The sequence below is a fragment of the Alternaria burnsii genome (genome assembly GCF_013036055.1).
Source record: "Alternaria burnsii strain CBS107.38 chromosome Unknown 698, whole genome shotgun sequence".
Taxonomy (NCBI): Eukaryota; Fungi; Ascomycota; class Dothideomycetes; order Pleosporales; family Pleosporaceae; genus Alternaria; species Alternaria burnsii.
In genome coordinates, this window is record NW_024066111.1 from 1,828,555 (window position 1) to 1,855,660 (window position 27,106).

The 27,106-nt window shown below is 51.1% G+C and overlaps 9 protein-coding genes across 9 annotated transcripts; 5 read left to right on the forward strand and 4 right to left on the reverse strand.

Moving 5' to 3' along the window:
* Positions 1 to 4,649: 4,649 nt before the first annotated feature.
* On the forward strand, positions 4,650 to 6,022 carry GT037_004778 (uncharacterized protein; the record flags this gene model as incomplete). The annotated part of the gene is made up of 2 exons (XM_038929825.1): positions 4,650 to 4,847; positions 5,066 to 6,022. 2 exons carry the CDS (start codon positions 4,650 to 4,652, stop codon positions 6,020 to 6,022), a joined length of 1,155 nt encoding a protein of 384 aa, XP_038788097.1.
* A 320-nt stretch (positions 6,023 to 6,342) lies between these two features.
* Positions 6,343 to 9,759, reverse strand: GT037_004779 (atp-binding cassette sub-family g member 2; the record flags this gene model as incomplete). The annotated part of the gene is made up of 3 exons (XM_038929826.1): positions 6,343 to 6,579; positions 6,722 to 9,153; positions 9,198 to 9,759. 3 exons carry the CDS (start codon positions 9,757 to 9,759, stop codon positions 6,343 to 6,345), a joined length of 3,231 nt encoding a protein of 1,076 aa, XP_038788098.1.
* Positions 9,760 to 10,382: 623 nt separating this feature from the next.
* GT037_004780 (plp-dependent transferase) lies at positions 10,383 to 12,431 on the forward strand (the record flags this gene model as incomplete). The annotated part of the gene is made up of 4 exons (XM_038929827.1): positions 10,383 to 10,415; positions 10,472 to 11,623; positions 11,800 to 12,302; positions 12,362 to 12,431. The coding sequence occupies 4 exons, from the start codon at positions 10,383 to 10,385 to the stop codon at positions 12,429 to 12,431; spliced, it is 1,758 nt and encodes a 585-aa protein (XP_038788099.1).
* Positions 12,432 to 13,338: 907 nt separating this feature from the next.
* Positions 13,339 to 14,265, reverse strand: GT037_004781 (uncharacterized protein; the record flags this gene model as incomplete). The annotated part of the gene is made up of 2 exons (XM_038929828.1): positions 13,339 to 13,367; positions 13,416 to 14,265. The coding sequence occupies 2 exons, from the start codon at positions 14,263 to 14,265 to the stop codon at positions 13,339 to 13,341; spliced, it is 879 nt and encodes a 292-aa protein (XP_038788100.1).
* A 277-nt stretch (positions 14,266 to 14,542) lies between these two features.
* GT037_004782 (pyruvate dehydrogenase protein x component) lies at positions 14,543 to 15,876 on the forward strand (the record flags this gene model as incomplete). The annotated part of the gene is made up of 2 exons (XM_038929829.1): positions 14,543 to 14,821; positions 14,872 to 15,876. The coding sequence occupies 2 exons, from the start codon at positions 14,543 to 14,545 to the stop codon at positions 15,874 to 15,876; spliced, it is 1,284 nt and encodes a 427-aa protein (XP_038788101.1).
* An 847-nt stretch (positions 15,877 to 16,723) lies between these two features.
* Positions 16,724 to 20,003, reverse strand: GT037_004783 (potassium sodium eff; the record flags this gene model as incomplete). The annotated part of the gene is made up of 2 exons (XM_038929830.1): positions 16,724 to 17,982; positions 18,041 to 20,003. 2 exons carry the CDS (start codon positions 20,001 to 20,003, stop codon positions 16,724 to 16,726), a joined length of 3,222 nt encoding a protein of 1,073 aa, XP_038788102.1.
* A 1,121-nt stretch (positions 20,004 to 21,124) lies between these two features.
* On the forward strand, positions 21,125 to 22,857 carry GT037_004784 (sodium hydrogen exchanger; the record flags this gene model as incomplete). Its single annotated transcript, XM_038929831.1, has 3 exons — positions 21,125 to 21,179; positions 21,244 to 21,399; positions 21,467 to 22,857. 3 exons carry the CDS (start codon positions 21,125 to 21,127, stop codon positions 22,855 to 22,857), a joined length of 1,602 nt encoding a protein of 533 aa, XP_038788103.1.
* A 493-nt stretch (positions 22,858 to 23,350) lies between these two features.
* GT037_004785 (uncharacterized protein) lies at positions 23,351 to 23,566 on the forward strand (the record flags this gene model as incomplete). Its single annotated transcript, XM_038929832.1, has 1 exon — positions 23,351 to 23,566. One exon carries the CDS (start codon positions 23,351 to 23,353, stop codon positions 23,564 to 23,566), a length of 216 nt encoding a protein of 71 aa, XP_038788104.1.
* Positions 23,567 to 24,193: 627 nt separating this feature from the next.
* GT037_004786 (phosphate-repressible phosphate permease) lies at positions 24,194 to 26,034 on the reverse strand (the record flags this gene model as incomplete). Its single annotated transcript, XM_038929833.1, has 3 exons — positions 24,194 to 24,268; positions 24,317 to 25,695; positions 25,743 to 26,034. 3 exons carry the CDS (start codon positions 26,032 to 26,034, stop codon positions 24,194 to 24,196), a joined length of 1,746 nt encoding a protein of 581 aa, XP_038788105.1.
* Between the last annotated feature and the right edge of the window lie 1,072 nt (positions 26,035 to 27,106).

The window sequence follows — 27,106 nt, forward strand, 5'->3', positions numbered from 1 at the left end:
GGAACGAGCTCCACACATGCGGGTTACTCGATGGACATTAGTAGATCAGCATACCTTTTTAGCATGTCAAAAAACGCTAGAAGCTGCATAAAAGTTCCGGACAACCGTAGTCAGGCCGATTGTCAGTCTCACTACCCTGCTCACTACCAATCTGTCGGCGGTGATCTTTCGGCCCTTCTCACCAATATTGCGTCTCCAAGCGTACGGTAATGCCCCTCCCAGGTCCAGTTGTCCTTTGTTCGACAAGCACCCACAGGACGATCGAATTATCTCCTTTTTCTTTGCTCGCATACCATGCCTGTATATTCTCTTACACGCATGGAAGGCGAATAGAAATAACCGAGAGACCTTTGTAAAAACTATCTTAACCCCCGAAACCCTATCGCCCATTCTGCCACCGCTTGATAAGTCTGACCAGTTCTGAGTCAGCGCTTGTTGACTTGTACTGTGACTGTAGTATTATTGACTTAGAATCTCAACAACAAACTTTCAACGCTGACCACAAGTTTATGCAAACCTTGATCAGATTCTCAGTCGTTCATTTGGATTTACTTTCTCTCTCTTCAAACCAACTCAGCTTCGTGAGATAGCTTGAAATGAATGATGACACGGCCATGGACTTCAGATACGACTTCCCATAATTCTAAATAGAAAACAGCCTGGTCTACCCAAAAGCAGTCCCTTCACGTCTTCGGCATGGATATGAAATTTGGCCTCTTCACACCCTTCTTGAAATGTCATATGAAACATATGAGCTCAACACACTCTTCGGTAACGTGCTCAGGCTCGATGGACAGTACCTCGTCACCATAGTCGTATACTACAGCCCAAACCTACTGCAAATGGACATGTGTCACATTCCTCTTCGAGATCATCGGAACGACGTTCAACCGAGTCACTATGACATCGTGTTTGCCTTCTGAACCCTTTGGTTTTCGTTGTCACGCGTGCGCTTCACTCTCAATTCAGAAGTATATACGCTACATACGCGACAAAAGGATGCGCTTCGGCCAGGACAATGCGAATCATCATTGAAGGTCATGACCCACCGTAGCGAAGATTCACATCTTCGGTTGCTTGAGATGCAATCTTATATCACGGATCCGCCAACACATTCGAGAAGGATATTCGCCGGCTTCAATACCCGAACTGTGCCGCATTGCGTATCCCCACTTCCTTAAGCAAGGAGAGGTGCACTGCCTAGTTGCCGCTCCACAATGATCCCATACTTCCGCCTTCGAAGAACCAACAAATTAGACGCAGCATGGGGTGCATAGACACACGCTTCACATCACTTCTCATGTCCAACCCCCTCCAATCCTTCTACGCCTCGGATGCGCAGTTAGTCACTGATCGAAGCAACGTGTAGAATCCTGAGCATGTAGCTCGTACGCAATAGAAGCCGCAGGGTATCGTCCTCTCGATCGATCGCGTGCGTTGGGACGTGTCGTGAGCCTTATACCATGTTTAGTCGCCGACCTGTGACTCCGATAGGAAAGGTGCGAACAAGAGATCAGCAGGACTACGCCGCACACATGTAAATTTTGAGTAACAGGTTGCAAGTGTTCCAAGTTGCGGTAAGTACAGCGTAGGTCATACACTCACAGTGACATTGATGTGCTCCTAGGTTATACTGTGGCTGTAACATCATCGTTGAGTCGTAGTATGGCGTGAAAAAATGTGTCTCTGAGCTAGACTGGAAGGCGTTTTCGCTTGTACGATGTATCAATCCTAGCAGGATCACCTAAGTGGTAGTCTGCATTATGTCCATGACCCTGGTAACCGGGAGACTGCAACGGCTCTGGTAGCACCTCTCACTAATGGAACAATTCCATCTATTATTTCTGCTGCGAATTTCAGTAATTAGAAACTTACGTTGAGGGTGACCTCCATGTTGACCTCCAGTAGTCTTATTGAGCTCACCGCCGCTCTGAACCCGGACTGCTGATGCATCCATGATCATACAGGTAGGCGCAACCCGTGATCGTGCAGTACATATTGTCCGCTGTTGTCTTTGTTCGTCGATCTTTGTCCTAGCAAGATTGCAGGGGTTAGCGACAGTTGTTCTTCACCATTGTCGTTAACTACTTCCTCACTTAGACCTAGTGCACCCGCAATTGAGTGGTGTCAATTACAAGGGAGTCTGTCTGCATAAGATGCCGTAGAAAATTCCGTCGAGCTCATGGTGCCGAGAGTCACCAATGTTACCCAGATGAACATTGGCATAATGAGTGTACTCACCAGTCATTAATTATATGAGCAGACCCAAACCACAAGCACTTCACGCGATGACTCGATGCAGAAGTCTTCCGACTACTATCAGAGCTGGTGTGATTGTGACCATGCAGTGTATCGAGCTGTTCTTCTTTCTGCTCCAGTGATGTCGCGAGGTTAGAAGCAACAGATTGTGAAGCGCACCCGGCTCCAGCAATTCTGTATAAAGATATGCTCTTTCTATAGGTGTAGGTCCAAGTGAGATATCACAGTAGATCAGTGGTCATATTCCAGAGACGCAGAGATGCGTGATACTGTTAGATATAATATAAGAAGCTGCTTAAGGTTAGATCAACTACAAGTCCGCCGCCCATGCCGCAGTCTTGTGATGGTCGTCGTGATTCACCCCCTTCATTACCAGAAACGCTGTTGGAAGATGTAAATCGGCCTAGTCTCAACGCATTAGATACACAGAGGGCTAGCATGCTGAAAACCCTTGGTTCATTCATTATGGCGACTGTACTGAGGCTAGCAAATCCATCGAACTCTCGGGAACTACTACTACAGCGCCACCCTATACAAAAAAAACTCCAACGGGTATAGAGATAACAAGCCCTAGTCTACCGTCTGCTTTAGCTTCTAAGAAGAAATTCTAGAAAGATTAGTAGAATTATAGACTTCTAGATTTTCTATCTATGTCTAGGAAGGTTTTAATACGCTTTATCGTAGTAGGTATAAGTACTTTACTCCAAAGAGATGTTCAGCTTTTTCCTTTAAGGTAGTGGCGCGCCGATAGAGGATTTCCAAGGTCTGAATGCGTATAAGAAGGTGTCAGGCACAGGGCAAAGATCCAGATGCCTAACAGCTAATATCGCTTCAAGAAGTTCTGTCATGTATCACGAGGGCCATGGCAGCCCAAACGGCATTGGAACAAAGCCTGAGCCATCGTTGCTGGGGGAAGACTGGATTGAACATGCCTAAGAAGCATGTTTCGAATATGCGGAGTATTCTGATTACCAACGCTTTTGAGAAGCACTCCCTTACACGATCGAATCCAGGTAGCGTCCACTCCTGGAGTTGTATCCTGAGCCAGAAATGCAAGAACGATACATCAAAGTTTTCAATAGAGACTTCACTCGCAAAGAGGGTTCTAGCGACGAAGGACGAGTAGACGAGGTCGTTGAGGAACCGCTCTCAACTTTGACGCTGCTGCCAAATAAGACCAGATATGCCTTACGTGCCGACAAAAAACTTCAGGAAGGGCCAGACGGACCGACACATATCAAAATCCCCAGAAGCTGGTAAATTCAGAGACGTCAGCTAGTTTGCAGCAAAAGGCTGCGGTCAACCAATCAGCGAGAACATTGTTTCACCAAGTGGAGTACTTTAGGACGATAGCTTCCTTTGATGAGATGAGTTCGAAGCGGAAGAATAAGGTGTGTACCGATAGCAAATAACTGGTGATTTTCGGTCCATGCATGCACCACGATGTGACTTTTGCCTCTATGGCTGAGTGGACAACCCTCAATCTCAGGTGAGCGTTCGGGGTGTTGATACTATTGGCTAGGTCGAATTACACACGCATGTCAAGTGTGTCGTCTTTGGAAGCCATCTCCAATACTTCAACGTGCCAGAGTTTTGCCACTATGTATGAGCTGCTCTCCGGACGGCCAGATGCGGAAGACAACGTCTTTAGATTGATGCTGACGGACTTTCTGTAGGCGGAAGATCATGCAGGCTCCCGCGCAGAGCCAACAGGAACCTTCAAAACAGCGACGAGTGCGAGGGGTTCGAAGTCGCCAAAAAGGCCAGATCACCTATAAGCAGCTTGTTATCAAAAACCAACCCAAGTCGTCCTCTGCAATCAAATGGAAATTTCGCACGATTCTTCAGAGGCCCGTGACAAAGCTACCTGCGTCTCTAGATTAGCCCTGTTCAGCCGGAACAAAGATACAACATTCCCGCTCTATCGTTAAACGTGCCTTCTTCTTGTAGGCGTTGGCGGACCGTTTAGCCGGCAAATCCTCATCATCGTCGCCTCATCAACGCGACATTTCATCAGTAATACCGCTCACTATACTGCTTGTGTACCTATCCTGCCAGACGGTGCTCTTGCTGAGATGTGCAGCTGTGGTCAGGGCACGCCTGTGGTAACCGCACGAACGGCAGTAAACCTTGCAGCCCAGCAAGAAACGTCGCTCCTGGAGAAATATATGTATTTGATGCGTCCATGTTTTTCAGAAACATCTCTTGCTTAGTTCACCTCGGAAACCATATTCATAGTTTTCCAATTCTCCGTAGTGATTAAATCGCAGGAAGATACGTTGCGTATTCGCTGAGCTAAAGGAAGGTTGGACGCGAAAGGCAAGATAGTGGAGACGAAAAACGGGCATTTCTGGCCTCATTGGCGGCTCATCGGGACGTCATAACGGGAAATGGGAGCGACGCTATCCAAATTGTGGTCCTCGATGAGGGCCGCCGTGACGGGCGCTTCGGGAAGCAACAACACACTACAACAACATCAACAAACTAGCGACCAACAAAAGGACGAAGAAAGCGACACTCCCACCCTGAGCAAGATTGCGAATACCTCTACAGAAATGTCGGAAATCAAAAAGTATGAGATTACAGAGGTATGTCGACCTGCATTCGTTGTTGTAGCTTCTTCAAGGTGGCGTCAGAGGGGTACTTGATGGCCTAGCCCCGCTGAGGTCATACAACCGCATCTTAAGCATCGTGACAGCCAGCTTCAATGTTTGGTCAGTCGCTTATCAGACGGTCACATTTTCGACACAAAAGAGCGAAGTTATTTCTGTTTCATAGGAACGTACATTTACTGACCGTCCCCTAGCCATGGCTCAAGACATACTACTCGCTAGGAGAAGGTCCTTTCTGGGAAGAAGAGACAAACACAATCCGCTTTCTCGATATTGAAAAGAAGAAGCTACTCCGCGTAGACATGTCTGAAGGCCCCTCTAGCCTGACGACCATCAAAGACTACGACATCTCCATGGGCTGCACCGCCGACATCGAAGGCAACGAAAAGGAATTCATCTTTGGCGGCAAGTATGGCTTCGGCATTGCCAACAAGCAAACAGGCGAGTACCGCTGGATCAAGAAAGTCTGGTCCGAGCCCGAAATATCAGCCAACAAGCACGAAGATTTCCGCGGCAACGACGGCGCTGTTGATTCAGCAGGCCGCTTCTGGGCGGGCTTCATGTTCGATCCCATGGTCTCCAAGTGGAGAGAGGACGGTGCAGTTTTCCGTCTCAACCCCGATCTGAGTCTTGATCGACCCATGAGCGATATCACGATTCCGAATGGCACGACATGGAACAAGAACGACGATACCATGTTCTTTGCTGACAGTCCAACGAAAACTATCTTCCAGTTCAATTTCGACCCAAAGACGGGTGAGATCAGTAACAAGCGCCCCTTCTTTACCATGCCGGAGGACAACCGGTATGGTAAGGATGCCGTGCCTGATGGTCACTGCATTGATGAGGAGGGCTACATGTGGACTGCTCTTCATGGTGGATGGCATGTACTACGTATCTCGCCTCAAGGTGAGATCGTTGCCGAGATCAAGGTGCCTACTAGCCAGCCAACATGCCCTTGCTTCGTTGGCGAAGAGCTCTTCATTACTAGCTCCGGTGGCACGAGTGGAGAGAACGGAGGCCCTGTTGACGAGCACGCGGGCAGCTGTTTCAAGATACACGTAGGTGTGCGGGGATTGAAGAGATTCAAGTTCAAGGGCGGAGCGGCTATTGAAGGTGGGAAGGAAGACGGAAAGGTTGTTGGAGAGTGAAGATTGCAGTGATTCGTTGTGTGGGCCATTGTAAGAGCAAGAACTAGAAACGGCACAATATGACAAATAGCAAAATAGACATACGCATGCATGCACATTACTCATCACGGTTCAGTTGGCCGTACTGATCAAGCTCAAGGCCAGCCTTGGTCGACAAGATTGCATGTAGTAAGATATCAGAGCCTCTCGCATCGTAAGGAAAAGGTCCCATTGACCAAACGCCGCATATGCAAAACAGGATCTATGCACCTCCACGATAGATATGAAATGTACTAACAAAGACACTGAACACGAGGTACACCCCAGCAGATTTCCCCCCATTACCGCTTCTCCACAAGCAGCAAATGCATGGCTAGGTACGCAAGCAGCACAAATGCACCACCAAACACACCCAGACCGATACAGTCCTTCCATAGCGCTTGTGTGTTGAAACCAAAAGAGCTGAGGATGGCAGAGCCAGGCACCTCGATATCAAGGCCGTACTTGTGATCAATAAGAGAAAGGTATTTGACTTCGTTAACAATGAGGCCCTCGAACGCGTAGTGGAAGATTGACAACTGAATGCTGTTAGTATAGGTGCGCTATCAAAAGGAAGGAAGATCTTCGACTTGCCGATTGCAGCCATTTGGCTATGGCAGGAATACTCTCTTTGTTGAGGAAGAAGCCAGAGAAGAGAAGACTGAATAGCATGACTAGCACACCAATCAAGTTGGCCACGCCAGAGTTGCGGAACACGATACCAATGAAGAGGAAGATGGCTGCGGCTGCGAGGTTGAACAAAACGAGGAAAAGCGTGAACTTGAGGAAGTTGGGCCATGCAGGAATGAGGCCAGTCATTGGGTACACGATAATACCGAGAATGATGGGAGGAAGCAGACGGAGAGGAATGATGTCGAAGATGACCTTGGCGGCGAAGTAGGCAGGCGGGGAGTAGTAGCCTTTGGCACGCTCGCGGGTGAAGAGTAGTCGTTCAGGAGCGAATACGGTCAGAATGGTCAAGCTGCTGAAGCCAAAGAGCGACAAGACGAACAGGAACAGACCGAGGCGGTTCTGGAAACCCTTGATATCGTCTGTGAGACCGTAGAAGAGGAAGCCGAGGAAGACTGCTAGGACGATGGCAATAGCGTAGTGAGTAAGCATGAGCATCGGGTTACGGTAGAGATTGCGCCAAGTTCGTCGAGACAAGATCCTGAACTGGCCAAAGAGACCAACTTTCTTGAAACCCTTCAACTTGCCTGCTGCAACGAAGCCGTTCTGCTCGTGCACTCCGTTAGTGCCGTTGGCTTGGTTTGCGCTGGTCACCGAAGTGGCAATGTCTTGACGGATTGTAGCGGCGATGTCGGAAGAAGCGTAAGCATTGATCAAGAGATCCAGATTCGTTCCGGTGGCGCCGTTGGCGGGTGGTGGGAGCTCATCTGGGTCCTCGAGGATCTGGGGAGGCACGCTACCTCCTTGACGTGTGAGCTTCAACCACTGAGCCTTGATAGCGCCTCGACGATCGTAAGGAGCCTCGTCGTCAGTCTTGGGGGACATTGCACCATCGTTAACAGGAGCAGAGCTCTTCTTTCTTGTGAATAGTTCGCGTTCTTGCTGCTGCTTGATGGACGTCCTTCTCTTGCTCTTGGGTCGCAAGATGCTCGAATTGCTAGGGCTACCGGCGATATCTCTTTCGAGCTCCGACGTATTGATACTAGGGATAGACTTGACGGCAATGGCACTACTTGCGCTTGTGGTGAGACCATCACGGTTGAGGTCACGGTTGAAGATTGAGCTGTCTTCGTCGATAGGCTGACGTGCAGTGCTTGCGTGCATAGTAAGGTCTACAATGTAGTCCGCAATGTTGAAACCGGGTGGGCAGGTGTAGCCAAGCTCATCGAAATAGGTTTGGCAGTTCTCGAAGGGTCCGGAATAGACAGCCCTACCCTTGGCAAGCAGTATCAACTGATCAAAGAGGGCGACGATGTTTGAGCGTGGCTGGTGGATAGTGAAGACGACGGTTCGGTTGTAATTCTTGACCAGGTTGACGAGGCATTCGACGACGTTGAAAGCATTGTATGCGTCGAGTCCGCTCGTGGGTTCGTCGAGAAAGAGGATGCTGGGCGATGTGACGAGTTCACAGGCAATACCGACACGACGCTTCTCTCCACCAGAAATGCCACGACCACTCTCCTCAGAGCCAATCTTCTGGTTGCGAATGTGGTAGATACCGAGTTGACGCTCGACATCCTCAACCTTTTGCTCCTTGGAAGTGCGACTCATCTCTTTAGGCAGGCGCAACAGAGCAGAGTCAAGAATCGTCTCGTGAACAGTCAGGGTTGGTAGAAGAGTGTCCTCCTGGTCGACGAAACCAATGACGCTTCTGAATTCGTCATCGCGGACCTTCTCACCGTTGACGTAGAAATCGCCACTGTCGGTTCCGATCTTCTTCTTGCGAGCTAAAATGTCGAGGAAGGTAGTCTTTCCAGCACCTGAAGCACCCATGATAGCCAGGAGCTCTCCGGGGTGGACTGCGCCAGAGATGCCGGAGAGAATCTGCTTTCCGTTGAGGTTGTATGCGACGTTTTCAAAGAGGAAAGCAGCTGGCTTGTGGTCTGCTAGCAGTTTCGCATCCTCGTCCTCCTCATCGTCCGACAGATGGATGGGACCGTATCGCTTACTCTCGGCACGGTGCGTGAGATACCAGACAGCCAGGATGGCAGCCACGATGAACAGGGCGCAACCAGCGATGACACCAGCAATCAGGGGCGTGTTGATCTTCTTGATGGGCCTCTCGTAGCCCGGTACCTCGGTCTGGTACAAACACTCGCCCGTGTCGCATTGTAGGAAGATACTCTCGTCGCCGAAGACGCTCGAGATGAGGTCGTTCATGGCAGGCTCGGAGAAGACGCTTCCGCTATCTTTGCTGTTGATGGCTGAGATGCCTCTGAACTCAGCAGGTCCCTTGATCGACTCCTTCAAGAAGTCACCAATGTCGACGGAGCCGTCCTCTCCGCAAAGCATCCTGTCGGGCACACATTCACACTTTATGTTTTCGCATCGATATTTGGTGACGTTGCGATCGGATTCGGCGGTGAATTGGGAGGAGCACGTGTCGAGGGCGCAGTAGAAGGATTCCCTCTGGTCGACCCAGACTGCCATGGTCAGCTATGGATGAGAGGGTGGGTGTGAAGCTTACACTGGAAATTGCATTCCTCTGACTCGGCGTTGCAAGAGAAGGTCGCCTGGGGTTTCTTGTCCTTGAGTGTGTCGAGGATCTTCCGGTTGGTGATGTCGCAGATCTGGAAGTTCTCCTTGACCAGTTGGCCGTCCTTGTAACAGACTCCGCCTTCGCCGTCCGGCATCATGGCGTTGCAGGCATTGTTGGTCTGGCAGACATTGCAGTTGATGCCTGACCAGCCCTCTGAGCATTCACACTGCTTTGCGCCTCCTCGTGGTGAGCGGTTCTTGCCATCGGGCAGCGCGCCGCAAAGGGGTTCTGAACAGTCCTCGCCCCCGAATCCCGGGCCGCAGTTGCATCGTCCATTGGCCTTGCTGCAGTCAGCAAACTGCTTGCACTTGAAGTCTTCGAGGTTGCAGTTGAAGCACGGGGGACAGCCGTCGGGTCTGTCGCCGTAGATGGAGAAGAGATGGTGGGGCGATTCGGCCATGGAATAGTTTGCGAACGTCTTGTAGGCGCCTCCTGTCGATGCCAGGCCCATCATGGTGGCGAGCGACGTCGCCCACGCTCGTTGGCGCATCTTGGTGTGTCTGCGGCGCGAGGCAAGCTATGCTAGATAGCTGCGATGACACGTCGCGTGTCTCGTTGTATGGCAGCAGTAACGCGATGGCAGGGAGCAGCTGTCAAAGGAACGGCAACAGAGCTAGGCAGCTCGTGATAGTGACGAGGGACACGACGCGGCGATGGTGGCCAGATGAGGGCTGCTATCATCGGCCTTGCCCGGCCATGATTCGTCGACGCTGGCCTGTCTCCAGCCAAGCATCATGGCGGACCGTTAGACCGAGGCACAAGCCAAACAGGCACCCGTCGACACCATGGTCTTCGTCATCGATATCTGACTTGCAACATGCACAAGACAAATCATGCCTACGCGCATCACGCCACTAGCAGCCTCAGCCTTCGTCTCTAGCGACGTCATCAACGTGACCGCGCGACACCTGTAGAGCCGCCGCATTTCTCGGGCATACCTGGCCGCCGGAGCCCTCTAGCTGCTAGCTCGCCCACTCCAGCGGAGCCATCTCGAGGCCATGTGCGCCCTATGTCAATCCCAAAGTTGACATTTTAAACTTCCAGGCTGAACAAGTCGCCTTTGTGTGTTTTCCTTCTCATTGTAACAACTGACCAACCCTCTCATCCGTCAACATGGTCAAAATCGACGACTTCGCCGTCGAGTCCGTAGGTTCATCCCCGCATCTCCTCCACGTGGGGAATATATAAACTAACGTCCCCAGTGGATGGACGCATACGAGACAAAGTGCAAGTACAACGTCGCCGAAACATGTTGTGCTTCAATCTCCGTCGATCAGCTACGCGAGCTGTCCGAGGACAAAAACCGACCAGTTTTCGATACCTCGCGTGTCCTCACATACGGTACCATTAGAGGAAGTGACGAGCTACGCAACAACCTCGCCCGGCTGTATTCTGCAAAAGTCACAAACCCACTCTCCCCAGACAGCATCCTTATCACTCCTGGTGCCATTCAAGCAAATTATCTGACTGCATACGCTCTCGCCGGCCCTGGAGACCATGTCATCTGCCACTACCCCACCTACCAATCTCTCTACGAGGTCCCTAAGCAATTGGGCGCTGAAGTCGACTTGTGGAAAGCTACACCCGAGAACAAATGGGTACCTAAAATCGACGACCTCAAGTCGCTCATCAAGCCCAACACCAGGCTCATCGTCATCAACAACCCCAACAACCCTACTGGTGCCATCCTAGGCAAGACTTTCCTACAAGAACTCATCGACATTGCTTCTGAAAAGAATATTACTATCATGAGTGATGAGGTCTATCGGCCACTGTTCCATTCCATCAGTCCATTGGACAAGGAGTTTCCACCGTCTCTCCTATCCATGGGCTACGACAACGTCATCGTCACGGGCTCCATGTCAAAGGCCTATTCACTTGCCGGTATTCGCATAGGATGGATAGCTTCTCGTAGCTCTGAGATCATTGAGAGAATCGCTTCAGCGCGTCATTACACCACCATCTCTGTCTCCTACTTCGATGAATGCATCGCAGCATATGCGCTACACTCGGCAACAGTGCACCAGCTGCTAGCCCGCAACCTCGAACTCGCGAGGAAAAACATGGCCATTCTGGAAAAGTTTCAACTCAAAAACGAAGACGAGTGTGAATGGGTCAGGCCCGTTGCTGGCACTACAGCTTTCGTCAAGTTTCACAGGGAGGGAAAGCCCGTCGACTCAGTCGACTTTTGCAAAAAGCTGCTGGAAGCGACGGGCGTCATGTTCGTACCTGGCAGTACCTGTTTCGGCGAAGAGTTCAAGGGCTATGTCAGGATTGGCTATGTTAACCAGACAGACGTTGTTCAGAACGGACTGGATGCTGTAACAAAGTTCATACGGAAGAACCTTGACGACGTAGAGCTAGCAACTTAAAGCATGTTTAATTGGACATCTCTACTGCAAATATCTGCTTGGCTCCACGTAGCTATGTGCAACGCCACGCCTGGGCGATTGCGCCACAATACCGGATAAATGCTAGCAAGCTCAGCCCAGTGGACGCCTTGCGCCCGTCATGCTATACGACTTCACAGCCACGCCCAACTCTCAACACAACATGCTTGCACCTTGATCTACATGAGGTTAATACTGACTGCTCCAAACTACTGACACGCCTTGTATCTTCTCATCTTGCGCACCTTCTACGCTGCCGTGAACATCTTCGTCTACAACTCCGTAGTTGCGCATCCATATCTGCACAAATCATCACAGCCATGACTGATCCATACAAAACAACAAACTCCAAGCCTTCTGCTTGGATAAAAAAGTCCACGACTCCTCTTGTAAACGTGGATAGTGTGTCCACTACCACAACATCGTCAACGACCCTCAAGCCTCCATCCCCTTTACCAGAACGTCCATCCTCTGCAACATCCTGGCGATCAAAACTCCATATTCATGGCTCTTCCTCGCACTCCAGTTCACGGCGATCGAAATCCGCAGAAACGGGCAAAGAAAGATGGCGTGATGCAAATCTTAGTGAGAAGGAACGCTGGAAAGATTGGCAAAAAGCAAAGGATAAGGAGCAGATGAGAGGGTAAGTTGTCTCTTCTGGCCAACAATGAACTCTGGAATGGCTGTTGACAAATGGCGCAGTTCGACGGTCGGCGCTTTCACGCAATTCTACAAGGGGACTGAGGGTGTGGCGTACTGGATAGCGTTGTGATTATGGTAGTGTGTATAGTGCGACAAACGTTACGAAGAGATGTATATGATTGGTACTACATAGTAACATTTTATGCTGCACTTTGCAGTTCCGAGTATAAATAGGATGGCAAGAATGTTTTTTTTGTCGGCGGAGCTCGCCGTTCCTGAGTTCGAGAGTCCGCATCGTAAGACGCAAACTCTACCCTTAGATTTGAACGAGCTCTAAATCGTCATTTTGTTGTTCAGACACTTTTGGAAACAACTTTTATCCTACCACATAGAACCTACAAGAATGAGATCGACAGTAGTAGTATCCACAATAGGCGGTTTTGCTTATGCTATATATGCTCAGCTCGCCTACGAAGTCATGCCGTATGCAGCGTTGGCTGTCATTGCAACCGATTCAGCCTTGCTTGCAAGCACAGACCTGGTACTTACAGGCATGGCTGTGGAACCGACCGTGACAAATGGACGAAAGGAAGTGACAGTGTAAGTGTGATCGCTCGCGATTTGAGTAGTGGATTGCTCAAGTTCCCTGCATCTCTCACCAAAGGCAAGACGACTGCTTTCAGGATAGACATAAAGCATATGAGGCTGGAACTGCATTCGCCAGCTTTGCATCAGAGTGTTCGTTGCATAGGTGTTTTCGGCAATACCATGCCGTTGCTAGGGCTGGGGTCGTATCTTACATAAATTTGCAGCTGTCTGCTGTTTAATATACAAGTGGATCGCCTACCTCCAGGGAGCGCAACAGCTCCTATGTGGTCAGTTTGTGGACTAACGTGACTTGCAATGCCTGCAAAATTTGTTACCGGTTGTACGACAAGTGCTTTCACTATCCCGGTGGGCCGTTCGTCGTCGTAAATAGGTGGCAACTTTTCAAAGTGCTTCGTAAGATCACTCCCAGAAAAATACGCAAGGTTTTCCTACTCTTCGGGAATGATTCGGTCGACCGCTATATCTCGTTAGAATTACTCCGAGAACAATGATGATGAAGTCGTACCTCTGCCGTTCTCCAACAAGTAGCCCGAGCAGTCAATCTTCCACTCGTCTCCCTCTACTTTGACCTTGGCGATACCGAACCTCAGTACTGCGAATTTAAACTTCAAGAAGAAGTTTGTCCACTTCTGATGCACCCAGCGCGCAGATCCTTCCCAGACACGGGCCGCAATGTTCATATGTCCCAAGTCGTCCCATAGTCTTTGCTTCCTGAAACGTTCTGCCTCAAGCAACTCTTGCACCATGGGTTCCGTTTTCTCACTTATCGTCACTGCTCCCAGATTTGAGTATATGACGCGCTCTTTCAGCCACGGCACTGGCTTGACAGTCATGCGCAATTGCATGGGCCCGCCCTGCAAACTTGGGAGTACTTCCAACGCTCGCATGCGATTGCTAGGCGCTGTACAGGTATAGCAGCCGATGATGACGAAGGCCACTCCTATCACGATATACGTTGGTCGTACGAAGAAGGACAATCCCTTGTCTTTGATGTCGTCATTGAATTTGATGGAATATGCCCCAACTCCTATCCATAATGCCCCCGTTCCGTATACCTTGAGATAGTACCATTTGTTCTTAGGCGCTTGGTATAGTAGGATAGGCTGACGGGTTTGGACTACTCGGCGTAGAACGGGGTCGTTGCTTACAAATCCACCGGCTTTTGGTGTGACAACAGTGCTCTTGTGATATTGGTAGCGTCGAAGTACGGACGAGGTGAAGGAGCGATTCTGGCGAAGCGTGGTGGGTGTGAAGAAGGATTCTCGTGTTCCGAAGAGGGCTGCGCGGAGAGATGAGGGGAGGCGGAAGGAATTCTGGCGCATGAAGGCGTCGAAGCCCCGGGAAAAGGCGGGCATGGTGTCTGTATTAGTATGGGATACTCGATGTACGGCTATGAGCGTGGATGGAGTAGCGATATATCGGGAAAAAGTCCAACTAGAAAGCGGGCCCAAGCGCGTCCCGCCAGACACCTCCGAAGCTTGTTCCGCCCAACATTTCCGCCAGCAGATCAGCCCCGTCGCCAAACAATCCTCCCACTGCCATTGTCTCAGTCGGCCGATTGATTCCACATGGCTTCGCTCGCCACGGTATGTAGGGTCTCAGCGCGGGCTGCCTCGCAGCAGTTGCGCAGCCATGGCGCCCGCAGAGGTACAAAAGACACGCCAAAATACCGGGGAATGCACAAATATACTGACACGACGGGCAGGACTTCACTCGAGCCAGGCCGCGCTCGCCGCGCAAAACTTCAACATGCCTGCACTATCACCGACCATGACCGAGGGCAACATCGCGAGCTGGAAGATCAAGGAGGGAGACTCTTTCTCCGCCGGCGACGTGCTCCTCGAGATCGAGACGGACAAGGCGCAGATGGACGTGGAGGCGCAGGATGACGGCATACTAGCAAAGATCACGGTACGTGGCAAAGACGCATTGCTTCAGTTCGTGGCTAATCGAGGCCGTAGGTCCAGGACGGTTCCAAAGCAGTCCAGGTCGGCACACGGATAGCAGTCACTGCAGAGCCCGGCGACGACTTGAGCACCCTCGAGATACCCGCCCAAGACAGCCCTGCACCCAAGAAGGAGGCTGAAGCGCCCAAAGAGTCCAACAAGGAGCCCGCACCCGTACCAAAGGAGGAGCGAACCTCTGCCCCGCCTGCAAAGTCCGATGCTTCCAAGAAAGCCTCGAGCGGCAAGGCCTCCAAGCAAACTTATCCGTTGTACCCCTCTGTACAGCAGTTGCTGACACTGAACGGGCTGCCCAAGGAGGAGGCTGACAAGATCCCTGCGACTGGGCCTGGTGGCAGGTTACTCAAGGGAGATGTACTTGCATACATTGGTCACATCGAGAACGCATACCCCTCAGAGCTTGCGAGCCGCTTCACCAAGCTTTCCCACCTCGATCTTTCCAACATCAAGGTCATGGCAAAGAAGGAGGCGCCTAAGAAGACTGCAGCTGAAGCGCCTGCACTTGTTGAGGACCTCCCGATTGAGGTGGCATTGCCCGTCTCTCTCACCGCAGTCATCGAGTGCCAGAAGCGCGTCAAGGACTCGATAGGCGTCTTCCTACCGCTATCCACTTTTGTTGCGCGTGCTGCCGAGCTTGCGAACGAAGACCTCCCGCGATCCAAAGTCGCGAAGCAATCTGCCGACGAGCTGTTCAATGCAGTCCTTGGCCTAGACAAGGTAGCCGGAAAGTACTCGCATGGAAACTTCGTCCCACAAGTGACTGCGCTGCCCCCAACTGCTATTCCTAGCAAGCGTGCCCCAGCATCAAAGTCCGATATCCTTGACATGCTGGCTGGCAAGAAGGCTTCCACCAGGAAATCCGTCACCGGCGCAGCAGGCGTTGCTGGACCCCTGAATGTCTTCAGCGTAAGCGTGCCCAAAGGCGACGAGAAGCGCGGCCGCGTCTTCCTTGAGCGCGTCAAGACCGTCCTCGAGGTTGAGCCAGGACGATTGGTCGTATAGAAGACAATCAAGTACCCTTTCAAATACCGCGATCTGTGTCATTATGTACCTCGGGCGAGAAGTGCTTAAAAAAGGTAGCCATCCCCACTACACTTTGACCATGAATACTGTTCCATAAACACCAATGTTTAGACGAGCGTCTCATCCATGTCCATCTCTCACAGTAGCGCGAAGATCTCAAAGCTCCTTTGATAGGCTTTCACTTGACGTACATAAATCGCGTTCCTTCTCGCATCCTCACCACGTAATTTGCACTTCCCCAGTAGCTCAACTGGAGGTTCGCTCACATATTGCATCAACCATAATTTTCCATAACGCTGCTCTAATGATTCCTTGCGTAGACATGGTGTTCTTGACGATCTCATCTCATATAGGCCTGGTGGTAAGTAAATGCCGCAACCACTACCGTCACGCCAACAAAATGCCGCAGTCTACCTTTGGCTGCTGCGCCTCACGAAAGAAGGGCTCAAGAGCACCAACTTCCCCCATCTGTGTATCTCCAAGCCGTTGTCACTGAATTCAAATTTCCACCTCAACCCGAGTCCATTCGTTCTACGTGTCGCCCAAATCGGCTAGTGTAATGGATGGGTCCCAGAGCACGGGCGACTGAGGATCGCTACATACTGTCGACTTTGAGCGTGAAAGAGTTGCAATGTGATACAAGTATAGAAAACAAAAAGGCAGGAGTTTGATATGATATCATTTTATTGTTTAACGCAAGCTACGTTGTCGTGGTCATTTCTAATCATTCTATATACTAAGGTAACTAACTTTTGTGCTGGGCAGGTGTTCTGCTGGTGGAACGCATCTGCAGCCTTGTCTCTTTACAATATCTCAGACTGAACGCTTAAGCCTTCTCCTGCACGCTCTCGTTGCCAGTAGTGGATGAGTCGCGGCTATAGTAACGACCAAAGACACGGTCCTCAATCTCCATGTTCTTGTCAACCTTTCCGGTACCGTGCTTGGCTCCCTTGCGGCGGAAGTAGACGCGCTTGCACCACTTCCAGAACTCAATACCCGCAAAGAAGATGCCGGTCTCGATGAAAACGATACCCCATTCCCAGTCGATAGGCGCATGCTTGAACACGACTGTGTTGAGCGTGGGGATGTAGATGAGCGGGAACAGGAGAACAAAACCAACCATGATGGCCCAGAAGAGGAACTGGTTCCTCCATACATCAAACATCCACTGGGTGAAGTAGCGCTTACTGCCAGGCTGCATGCGGAAGAAAGAGCGACGCATATCAATCATCTCCCAGGCGAGGAAGAGAGCGAACCATGTCAAACAGGCGAATGTGCAAGCGCGGGCGCGGAACACCAACTCACACTGTTCGGAGTATGTCTCGTTACAACCCGTACCAAGTTCACCATCACCGAAACCAAAGACGACGAGGACGAAACTGGCCAAGCAGAGAAGAGTGATCCAGAGACCATAAACGACCATGTCGACAAGGAACTCCAAGGTGAAGATACCTGTCTTGAGGGATTGAGGTGGGCGTTGCAGAATGTCAGGGACAGCGCGTTCGAAACCGAGACCCATGTCTGGCAATCCTGAAGTAGCCATGATAATCCAGACAACCTGTACAGGAGCGAGAGGAAAGACGGAAAGACCAGTCCTGTCTTTGAAGGCGAGGCCAACAAGAAGCGTACCAGCCTGAGCGACGTTCTCAGCCAAGACGTGCAACACAAACTTCTGGATATTGTCGAAAATACGACGACCTTCTTCAATGGCGGCGAGAATGGACGCAAAGTTGTCGTCTGTGAGGACGATGTCGGAGGCTTCCTTGGCGACGTCTGAACCGGCCTGTCCCATGGCAATACCAACATCGGCACGCTTGAGCGAAGGAGAATCGTTGACACCGTCACCAGTCATGGCGCAGAATCGGTCGCGGCGGTGGAGAGCTTCGATCATGCGGACCTTGGTGCTAGGCGCACAACGGGCCACAACCAATGGCAGAACAGGAAGCTCATCAACTTGGTCATCGGAAAGGTCGTCGAACTCGGACGCGGTCATAACAAGGTTCTTGGCGACATCGGTAGAGATCTTCTTGTAACGCTCAGCGGATGGCAAGATGCCAACTTCGATAGCGATTGCGCGCGCCGTATCTGGAGAGGTACAAAGTCAGTGTATATCTCACAAGGATCTTGTATAGTCGAAGCTTACCTGGATGGTCTCCAGTCAACATATGGACCTCAATACCAGCCTCGTGGCATTGGCGGACAGCGACAGCGGATTCGGGGCGGGGAGGATCGTAAAGACCAATCAGACCACGGAAGACAAGCTCAGATTCTACGGAGGCACGTTCAACCTCGGCGCCCTTCTCCACGTCGGCGGGATACTTCTTGCTAGCCAAAGCCAAGACACGCAGACCAAGACCGGCCAAAGATGCCATGTGGGCGAGGATTTCGTTACGGAACTCTTCAGTGACAGGCTGGGATTGCTCCTTGCCATCGGCCAAGTAGGTGGTACAGCTCTGGATAACGCGCTCTACGGCACCCTTGGTGAAAGCGTAGTTGCCACTTGCGTGTTTCATGATAACGGACATGCGCTTGACGTCGGAATCGAAAGGAAGCTCAACAAGATCCTCCCACGTAGCAGAATCGCCCTTTACGAGATGGCTACGGTTCATACCGAATCGAGATGCGAAAACTTGGATAGCGATTTCAGTGGGATCTCCGTGGGCCTCCCACGTACCTTCGTTGTTTTGCTTGACGGCAGCTAAGTTAGCCAGAGACGCGACCTTAAGGAACTCGCCGAAGCCCTCGACGTTGTGGCTCTCAAGCTTGTCGACAGAGAGACGCTCACCGCAAGCATCACCTCCAGACTTGAGGTCCATCTTGCTAGGAGCTGCGGATCCAAAGCGGACGTGACCAGCGGTTGGGTCTTGCGGAGCGGTAGATTCCTCAATAGTATACGTTCCAACGCCTGGGATCCAAGCACCACGGGCAATCATCTTACCCTGGGTGAGTGTTCCTGTCTTGTCGGAGCAAATATCGGTAACACCACCGAGAGCCTCTAGGGACTTGAGGTTACGGACGATAACATTTCGCTTAACCATGGACTTGGTGCCCGCTGCCATGGTAATTGTGAGCACAACGACCAAACTAGCTGGAATCATGGACAAGCCTGTCGCGACAGCGTAAATGATGACTTCCTGACGAGAACTGAACTCGTTGGCTGCAAGGACAATAATGGCACAAACAACAGCGATGAAGAAGAGCAATACTGCCAGCCTGGAAAGCTTCTTCTGGAGAGGTGTTCCTATGTTGAGACCCAAAAAGCGACCGATGGCGTCGGTAGTGGTAAGTGTGTAAGCCTCGAGGTAACGATGTGGCTTTGCCTTTCCGTTCTCCTTTCGCTTGACTGGTCGAACTTTCGACTTGGTCTCACGGAGTTGAGCAGCGATGGCGCCAATCTCAGTGTAGGCGCCAGTCGCGAAAACGATTCCCTTGGCTCTGCCCTTGGTGACCGAGGACGAACTGTAGGCGACGTTAAGGCGATCACCAGGCCCAGTCTTCTCATCAAAGGTAGCGTCCTCTTGCTTGCGAACAGGAAGGGACTCTCCGGTAAGTAAGGCTTCGTCAGTCTCGAAGTTGACTGCGTCAAAAACCCTAATATCGGCAGGGATAGTGTCTCCAACCTTGACCTCAATGACATCTCCGGGAACGACTTCAGCGGAGGGTACTGTGACCTGTTGGCCACTACGAATGAGACGGGCGGTTGGTGAACTGAGTGATCGTAGAGAATCCATCGTCTTCTCGGCAGACCACTCTTGAAAGAAGCCAACGACAATGTTCAGTCCGATGACGAAGGCGACGACACCGCCTTCAATCCAAGACTTGATACCAAAGCTGACGGCCATAGCCATGATGAGAACTAGAGTCATGGCATTGGCGACTTGAGCAATCAGAATCTTTACTGGCGAGACGCTCTCAGCCTCACCAAGTTCGTTGGAGCCATACTCATCGACACGGCGCTTGGCTTCGGCGTCGTCCAGACCATGCCATTCTTCAGTCTTCAGCTCAGTCTTGACTTGTTCGAGCGTAAGGCTGTGAGCGGGCAGTGACATGGGTTTGTTGCATTGGCCACTGACGTGACCCTCCAGGGTTGTTGCTTTTTTCCCCATGATCGAGGATTATTTTTATTATTTGGAAGAGGTGGGTCTTCGGTAGTCGGGCTGTAAATATGGGGTGATTGCGTGTATACGGATATCGGCAGACGAGACTGAGATCAACGCTCTAGCCTTCTGCGTACTCTTCTCCCGCGGACTATGGCCACGTGGACAAATTTGTTGGATTGGGTGTTGAGTGTAGTATACATAGAGGACTTCAGAACGGGGCGGGGGTGCAGACTCCTCCTAATTCAACGCCGTGATTGGCGAGTTGTAAGGTTTGTATGGGTGGGTTTGGAGTTGACGATGTAAGAGTGTTGGCAAAGTTTGGAGCAAACTTGGAGCGAGAACGTGAAGATACCGACGAGAGGTTGGTGGTAGGAAAGAGGAGGAAATGTGGAAAGGTCCTAGATATCTTCAAGATATATGTTGAGCAGTGGGGAAGTCGGTGTGGGAAGACGGCTCTGCAAAGATATGCCAAGCGTCACGAGAGTTCCCGCCAAGGTATTCAGAGGGCCACTGCCAAGTTAGCGAGCAAACTTTTCTCCACCCTTGGCGACGGAGATGGCCACTGAGTGCTCATCACATTACGGGGGTTTGCTGGGAGGTCACGGCTACGCGGCATTCATGGCCTTGGCACCTCAGGATCTTCTTGGTCCTGCCTCTCCAAGTGGCCTCATGCAGAACCTGCCGTTTCAATGCCGCGGTGGAGCAGACGATACGCGTTTCGCAGACTCAAGCTTCGCGTTAGGAGCGTCAAGCCTTGCCCGACTTGAATGTGAGTGGTCCTCTGAGGGTGCATCGTGCAGGTTGGCGGAGTCGAGACTGAGCGGAGATACCCCGGCGCACGGACGCGGTGGTGAAGACAAGTGTGGATCGAGATGCCGGAGCCGCGTGTAGATTTACTGCGAACTGGGCGAGATGCCACTATCATGACACTATAGTCCTTGCACGTGGTCTTGGCCGTTGAGAGTTTTCATAGCTCGTAGGCTGGAAGTGGTCAGCACCGGGCCTTCAAGATGACGTCGTCAAAATGCACCAGGGTCCATTGCTTCTTCACTTCAGCCGAGAGTTTCCCAACGCCTTAGCAGTTGCTTGCTGACCTCCCAGCCTCTCAGCACCCTCTCCAACCTAGCATGTCGTCTTCGAGTTCTGACACCGCGCCGTTTCTGCAGTATCACGAGCCCGAAAGTAAGCGTGTCGCCTTGTCCACCTTCCTCCCTGGAATGTCGATCTCAACTAACGCAAGCTTAAGTCGTCGATATTCTTATCCTGGTATCTTTCTTCACCTTCTTATGGCTTGCCGAGTACGTTTCGGCCAAGACTATTCGTGCCGGCATCATTGGGCCGATTGCGGTAGGCATCATATACGGCGAGCCGTTGGCAAACATTCTCCAACATGATTGGGCTGGTACGTGTCCCTGCTGCACAGGATGGCTCATTTGCGACATTTACTGAATCTGTACCCCGGCATTTAGAAACGTTCCTATATCTTGGCTACATTGGCTTGATCTTGATTATCTTTGAGGGTGGTTTGAGCACTCGCTTGGATCTGCTCAAGGCCAACTTCACATTGTCGATCTGTGGAGCTGCTACCGGTGTTCTGTGTCCAATCGGTTTCAGCTATCTCTTGCTGTATCTTGGGTTCGGCTACGGCGCTGTTGAGACGTTCATCATCGGCGCTGCTCTGAGTGCCACGAGCCTGGGCACTACCTTTGCTGTCATCTCAAGCGCTTCCAAGGACGTCGATCTCAGTCAAACCAAAGTCGGCGCTGTACTCGTCAGCGCTGCAGTCATTGACGATGTCACAGGTCTCGTCATGTCCAGTGTCATCCATGACTTGGGTAGTATCGCTTCTGGAGGCAACGTCAACCTGGGATGGTTGATTGGCCGACCTATCGTCGCATCTGCGGCTATGGCGATACTCACCCCAGTCCTCACCAAATGGTTTTTCGCTCCTATCTTCCGGAGATGCATTGAGAAGCACTTTCACAAGTTTGACCACTTGTCCAACATCATACTGATGATTCTGGTTTTGTCAGCCTTCATCTCGATTGCTGCCTACGCAGGAACTTCCATTCTATTCGGAGCTTTTCTCGCAGGTGCGTTCTTGACGTATCTTCCTTCAACACATCCGGAAGGTCCGTTCGTGGTCATGAGCAGGGAGGAAGGCGAGCGTTCCAAAGATAAATCTCCTACATTCGTGCATACCTTCGAAGTCTATTGCTTGGACGCACAGCAGTACGTGTTAGCGCCCCTCTTCTTCGCTAGCATAGGATTCGCAATTCCATTCCTAGACCTCTGGACTGGAGAAGCCATCTGGAGAGGCGTTGTATACACCTTACTCATGCTGTTTGGCAAGGCGATCGTGGGTGCATGGATACCCATTTGGGCTGCCGCAAAACATGACCCCAAGAAAGCGCACGAAGCACAAGCAGAGTCCGCGGCCGAGAATGGAAATTCGCTCGAAAAAGTCAAATCGTCTCCTCATTCACCGTCCCGTAAAGCTGCGATACAATCCTCCGTGTCACCCATGATTTTGCTTGGCATGGCCATGGTCGCACGTGGAGAGATTGGTCTGCTAATTGTAGAAATTGGCTACAACAACACACCTTACGTCTCTCAGCAGGGCTTCATAACAGCCATTTGGGCTATCTTGTTGAATACAATCATTGGACCTGTATGCGTCGGAATAGCCGTCAAGTATAAGGGTGCTAAGATTGGCAAAGGGCCATGGGGCTTGGTACCAGGACCCAACCAGGCTATTGAAGAAGAGATGGGTAGGAGGAGAGAGTCGCGTATGCAACAGCAGATGCAGGAAGAGGGCGAGGCGAGGATGGAAGCGCACCGAAATAGTCAGATGGCATGATTGACGATATGCACCAAAGATGAGAAATTGCATGACCCACTAAAAGTATAATTCTTACCACATTTGTATAGATAGCATTATACAGTAATTTAATGGAATACAATATTGACACAGCATGTATATCTCCGTCCGCTTCCTAAGCCACCTCAAACCACCTTCGAGATCCATCAACTCTTCACCCTCCTGATGTACGCTTAATACTCCAATCTGATGTCCTCCACCGTCTTCTCTTCACCCGCAATCTCTTGGTTCCTCATAAACTGTTCTTCCTCCAGTTTTGCTCATCTCCTATACAACCACATAAACCCCGCAACCATTGTCACAAGACTCACACAGCGAATGAGCATCGACAGCCCGGTGCCCTCAATATCCATTCCTTTGGAAGAGCATGCAGGGAGATAAGAAGCCAATATAAAGGACAGCGCCCATCAACTCCGATGCATAAGAGATATACGTTGGATGCCCAACATGTGCGAATGGAGCCGCGCTAACAATGTACTTTGGTGTCACACTGCCAAAGGTCACGGAGAAGGTGCGGGAGAAGGTTGTCAGTGCAGTCCATGTTAACAACAGTGAGCTGCTGGGGAAGAAGGCAATGATAACCGTAGTGCCAATGGCCGCGGAAGTTGGAAGCGAGACGATCAGCGTCCAGGAAAGGGATCCAGCTACGACCGAGAAGAATTTGAGTACATGGATAGAAGTTGGATAGACGAGGCCGGATGGTGGGTGCAGGAAGTGAATTCTCAGTGCATACAGTTGAGTAGCCAGGAAGGCGAGATAGAGAGATGGAAGGAGGACCGGCATTGTTGTGTTCTTTGAAGTAGGATTAGACGAGCAGTCATTAGAAGAGTGTAAAAGCGAATTTATACCTTGCTTGTTTTCTCACAATCGTGGGGTTCTCTTTTGAAATGTGTAACTCTAAAATTGTGTATCTTTGTCATGGAATATCTCCAGAACATGGATTTATATCGCACATCACTTACCACAATCTGCCATTTACTGTAATCCATGCTTCCTGCTTTCATAGTTGCATTTTTGCGCTATATTTTGCAGTATTCGTTTGGAAGGACGAAACTAGGAAGGGAGACGTTGTCATGTTAGAATGATAACTGTCCCTCGTCTCCACGAGCAAAGAAGTCACGCGAATTTGTGATGCTCCCTGGAGATGCTAAGAGCAAGAGGCGTACGAGCAGATGATACACAAAACATAAAGATTGATTTTACAGATGCTATTCACCTGTGGGTATCCTTGTACTTCCTTCACAATTTGGTTTACAGGAATGTGCTCTCGAAACACATCAAGAATCGATCTGGACTCATGCCATATTGGAGCTGATTAGAAGCTCGGAGCGTTGAGCGCCATGACGCAAAGAAGACCGGAGATAAGACCAGCAACGGGTAGGGTCATGACCTAGAATTGTTAGAGATAAGAAGTCAGAGTAATGTGAAGGAACCTTACCCATCCTGAGAAGATGAAAGCCAGTTGGCGCCAGTTGACGGCACCAAGGTCGTAGTTCATCAAGGCGACTCCGACCGCCGAACCGGTCAAGCACTGAGTTGTTGATACTGGAAGACCAAGTCTAGAGGCAAGCAAGACGGTGACGGCAGCGCCCAGTTCGACCGAGAAGCCACGTGTTGGCGACATTTGAGTGATCTTGTTACCAAGAGCACGGACGATGTGGTATCCGTAGAACCAGAAACCGAGACCGAGTAAGAGACCAGCGACAACCAAGAACCACACGGGGGTAGGGGAGCGTGTTGCAACCTCTCCAGCTTGGTATGTCTGGTAAACAGCGGCCCATGGACCGACGGCGTTGGCCACGTCATTAGAGCCGTGAGCGATGGACATCATCATGGCGGAGACAACTTGGCAGTAGGTCCATAGATGCTCGACGCGAACATCGTAACGAATGGCCTTGGAGTGAATAGCGCGCAAAAGGTCGTTGTCGTGCGTAATGACGTCGCACGTGACACCTCGGAGGAAGATGAACTTGGTGTATGCCCACCACCTCTGAGGGTTAACCCATGAGAGATGCTTGACGGGAATAATCCAGCGTTCGTAAGGCTCTGGCTTCCTCATTTTTCGGACAGGCGCACTAACACTCTCCTCTAGCTTTGTCTTCTCTGGGTCGCTGGGGAGAACGCCATTGTTGTTCACTGAGCCGGATGGGGATCCTGCATCAACTTTCTTGATCTCATCGTCGTTAGTCGAATTCGTCACAGCCTGCTTCGCGTTGGTTCCAGCATGGACTTCGCCGTAGGCATCCTCGTAGTAATCGGTGACGTATTCGTTACCCTTGCCTGGCCAGAAAAGAGTGGTAGTCTCCCTGAGAAGCAGGGGGCCCAAGATGACGTGCCAGATTCGGACGCGAGGATCCTTCATGATAAGTTTGCGTTTAAAGAATGGAATGAAGAAGATATAGCAGATGGCCAAGCATCCAAAGAATACTCCTAGGATGATTCCAGCAGCCTTGCCAGCCCCAAACTCTTCCAGAGATGGTGCTGTAGGTGCTTCAACGACAATGAACAGGGCTAGGATAGCTCCTGTCATGGCGAAGTAGAAGGGAATAAGGCGCATGGCGTGCTTGAAAGGATCTTTGCGCTCAAGAACTGAGTACTTGACGGTACCGAAGATAATAGCAGAGAATGCACCAGCAATCAAAGGTGCGATACCCCATGAAGCCGCGACTTGCGATACAGAGCCGGACTCCCACGCCCATTTGACAGAAGCCTGGCTAGCGAATCCGACTCCAATAAGAGCGCCAACGACTGTTTGAGTAGTCGACACGGGCATTCCCAGATGCGTAGCAAGCATCAACCAGGTGGCGCTTCCAACCTCTGTTCATATTTAGCTCAAGCTCCTGATACAGAGTGAAGATACTCACCAGCACAGCCCATGGCCAACATGAGCGCGCCCGGGTTGCCTGTAAAACGGTCGATAGAGATGATGCCATTCTTGATTGTTGAGGTCACACGAGCTCCAAGCGCGACGGCACCGACGAATTCTGTTATTACGGCAAGCGGACCAACCTGTACCATGGTCAAGGTACGAGCGGCGACTGAGGTAGCATAGGCGTTGGCGACATCGTTGGCACCGTTTCCGAAGGCGGAGAAGACGAAGGCAATGGTGGTAATTGCAAGAATCCAATCATACTTGGCTGTGACTGGAGACGCCATTTTGATTATGCAGGCGTAGATCTGTGTTTGGCAGAAACCTGGTTCCTGGGAACATGGTCAATCTTATATAACCCGAGTAGATATGTAGCATATGGCAGTGCAGAGCGTCGGCTTGACGCCGGGCTTAGGATGGCAAGACGTGCCCAGAAGACAAGATACTGGAAGATGGGCGCCGAGGATCTGGTGACGGGTCGGAGCGCAAGTATATTGCTTTCAGCCATTAGAGCGCGGATTCGATACCATGTTGCTGCTTGTAGTGAGGATCCGCCAAGTGCATGAGACTTGCCCAGAAATCCCGCTGTCTTGTCTCCGCCTTGGAGGGCCGCAGGGTGCAGGAATTTTCTACCAATAGACTTGCATACATCAGACACGCATTGAAGCAGTTGGCTCTGAAGGCCGCGCGTGCTCCGAAGTGTCTGTAGCTGGCTGTGTATTGGGGTCAATCAGAGCAGCTATTAAGAGTGGCCATATTCTAGCACGATGGAATTCGGCATAGGAAGGTAGCGCCTAGAACGTAGGCGACATCATGTCATCAACACAAGGCGAGATTGCTGTATAGGCTGGTGGATGTTGGACGTGATTGCGAAATTGAAGCCTTCACGTGGGCTTGGACGGAAGGTGTAGTTGGAGTCGATGCAACGACATTGGCCGTGTCGTCATAGCTGACGCGGGCGCGCTCATGCTATAGGGCTCCTTGGCTGTGTGCATCCCACTGCAGTGTCTTGGAAAGTGTGTTAGAGGCCACCGAGATAGATTTACCTGCGCTGAGGATGCGTGCGCTATAACGGTCGTCTTTCTCTCATATTTTGACTATTCTTGGCCATGGTTCGCGAGGTGCCTCTGTACATGGAACTAGTGATCCGAGTGCCGGGTTGAAGCGGGTATGTTGGGTGCTTGTGAGAGCGATGTCGCAGAGCCAAACAAGGTGACTTGGTACTGATTGAAATGCTTCAGTCTCTGATGGACGAATTTCTGACAGCCGCCGGTGCTCGACGACGCACAAGAAGCAGTGCAGAGGGTCGCGTGTGCCTGGGCAATGGGCGACGCTAGAAGCTTGACAGCGCGCACCAGT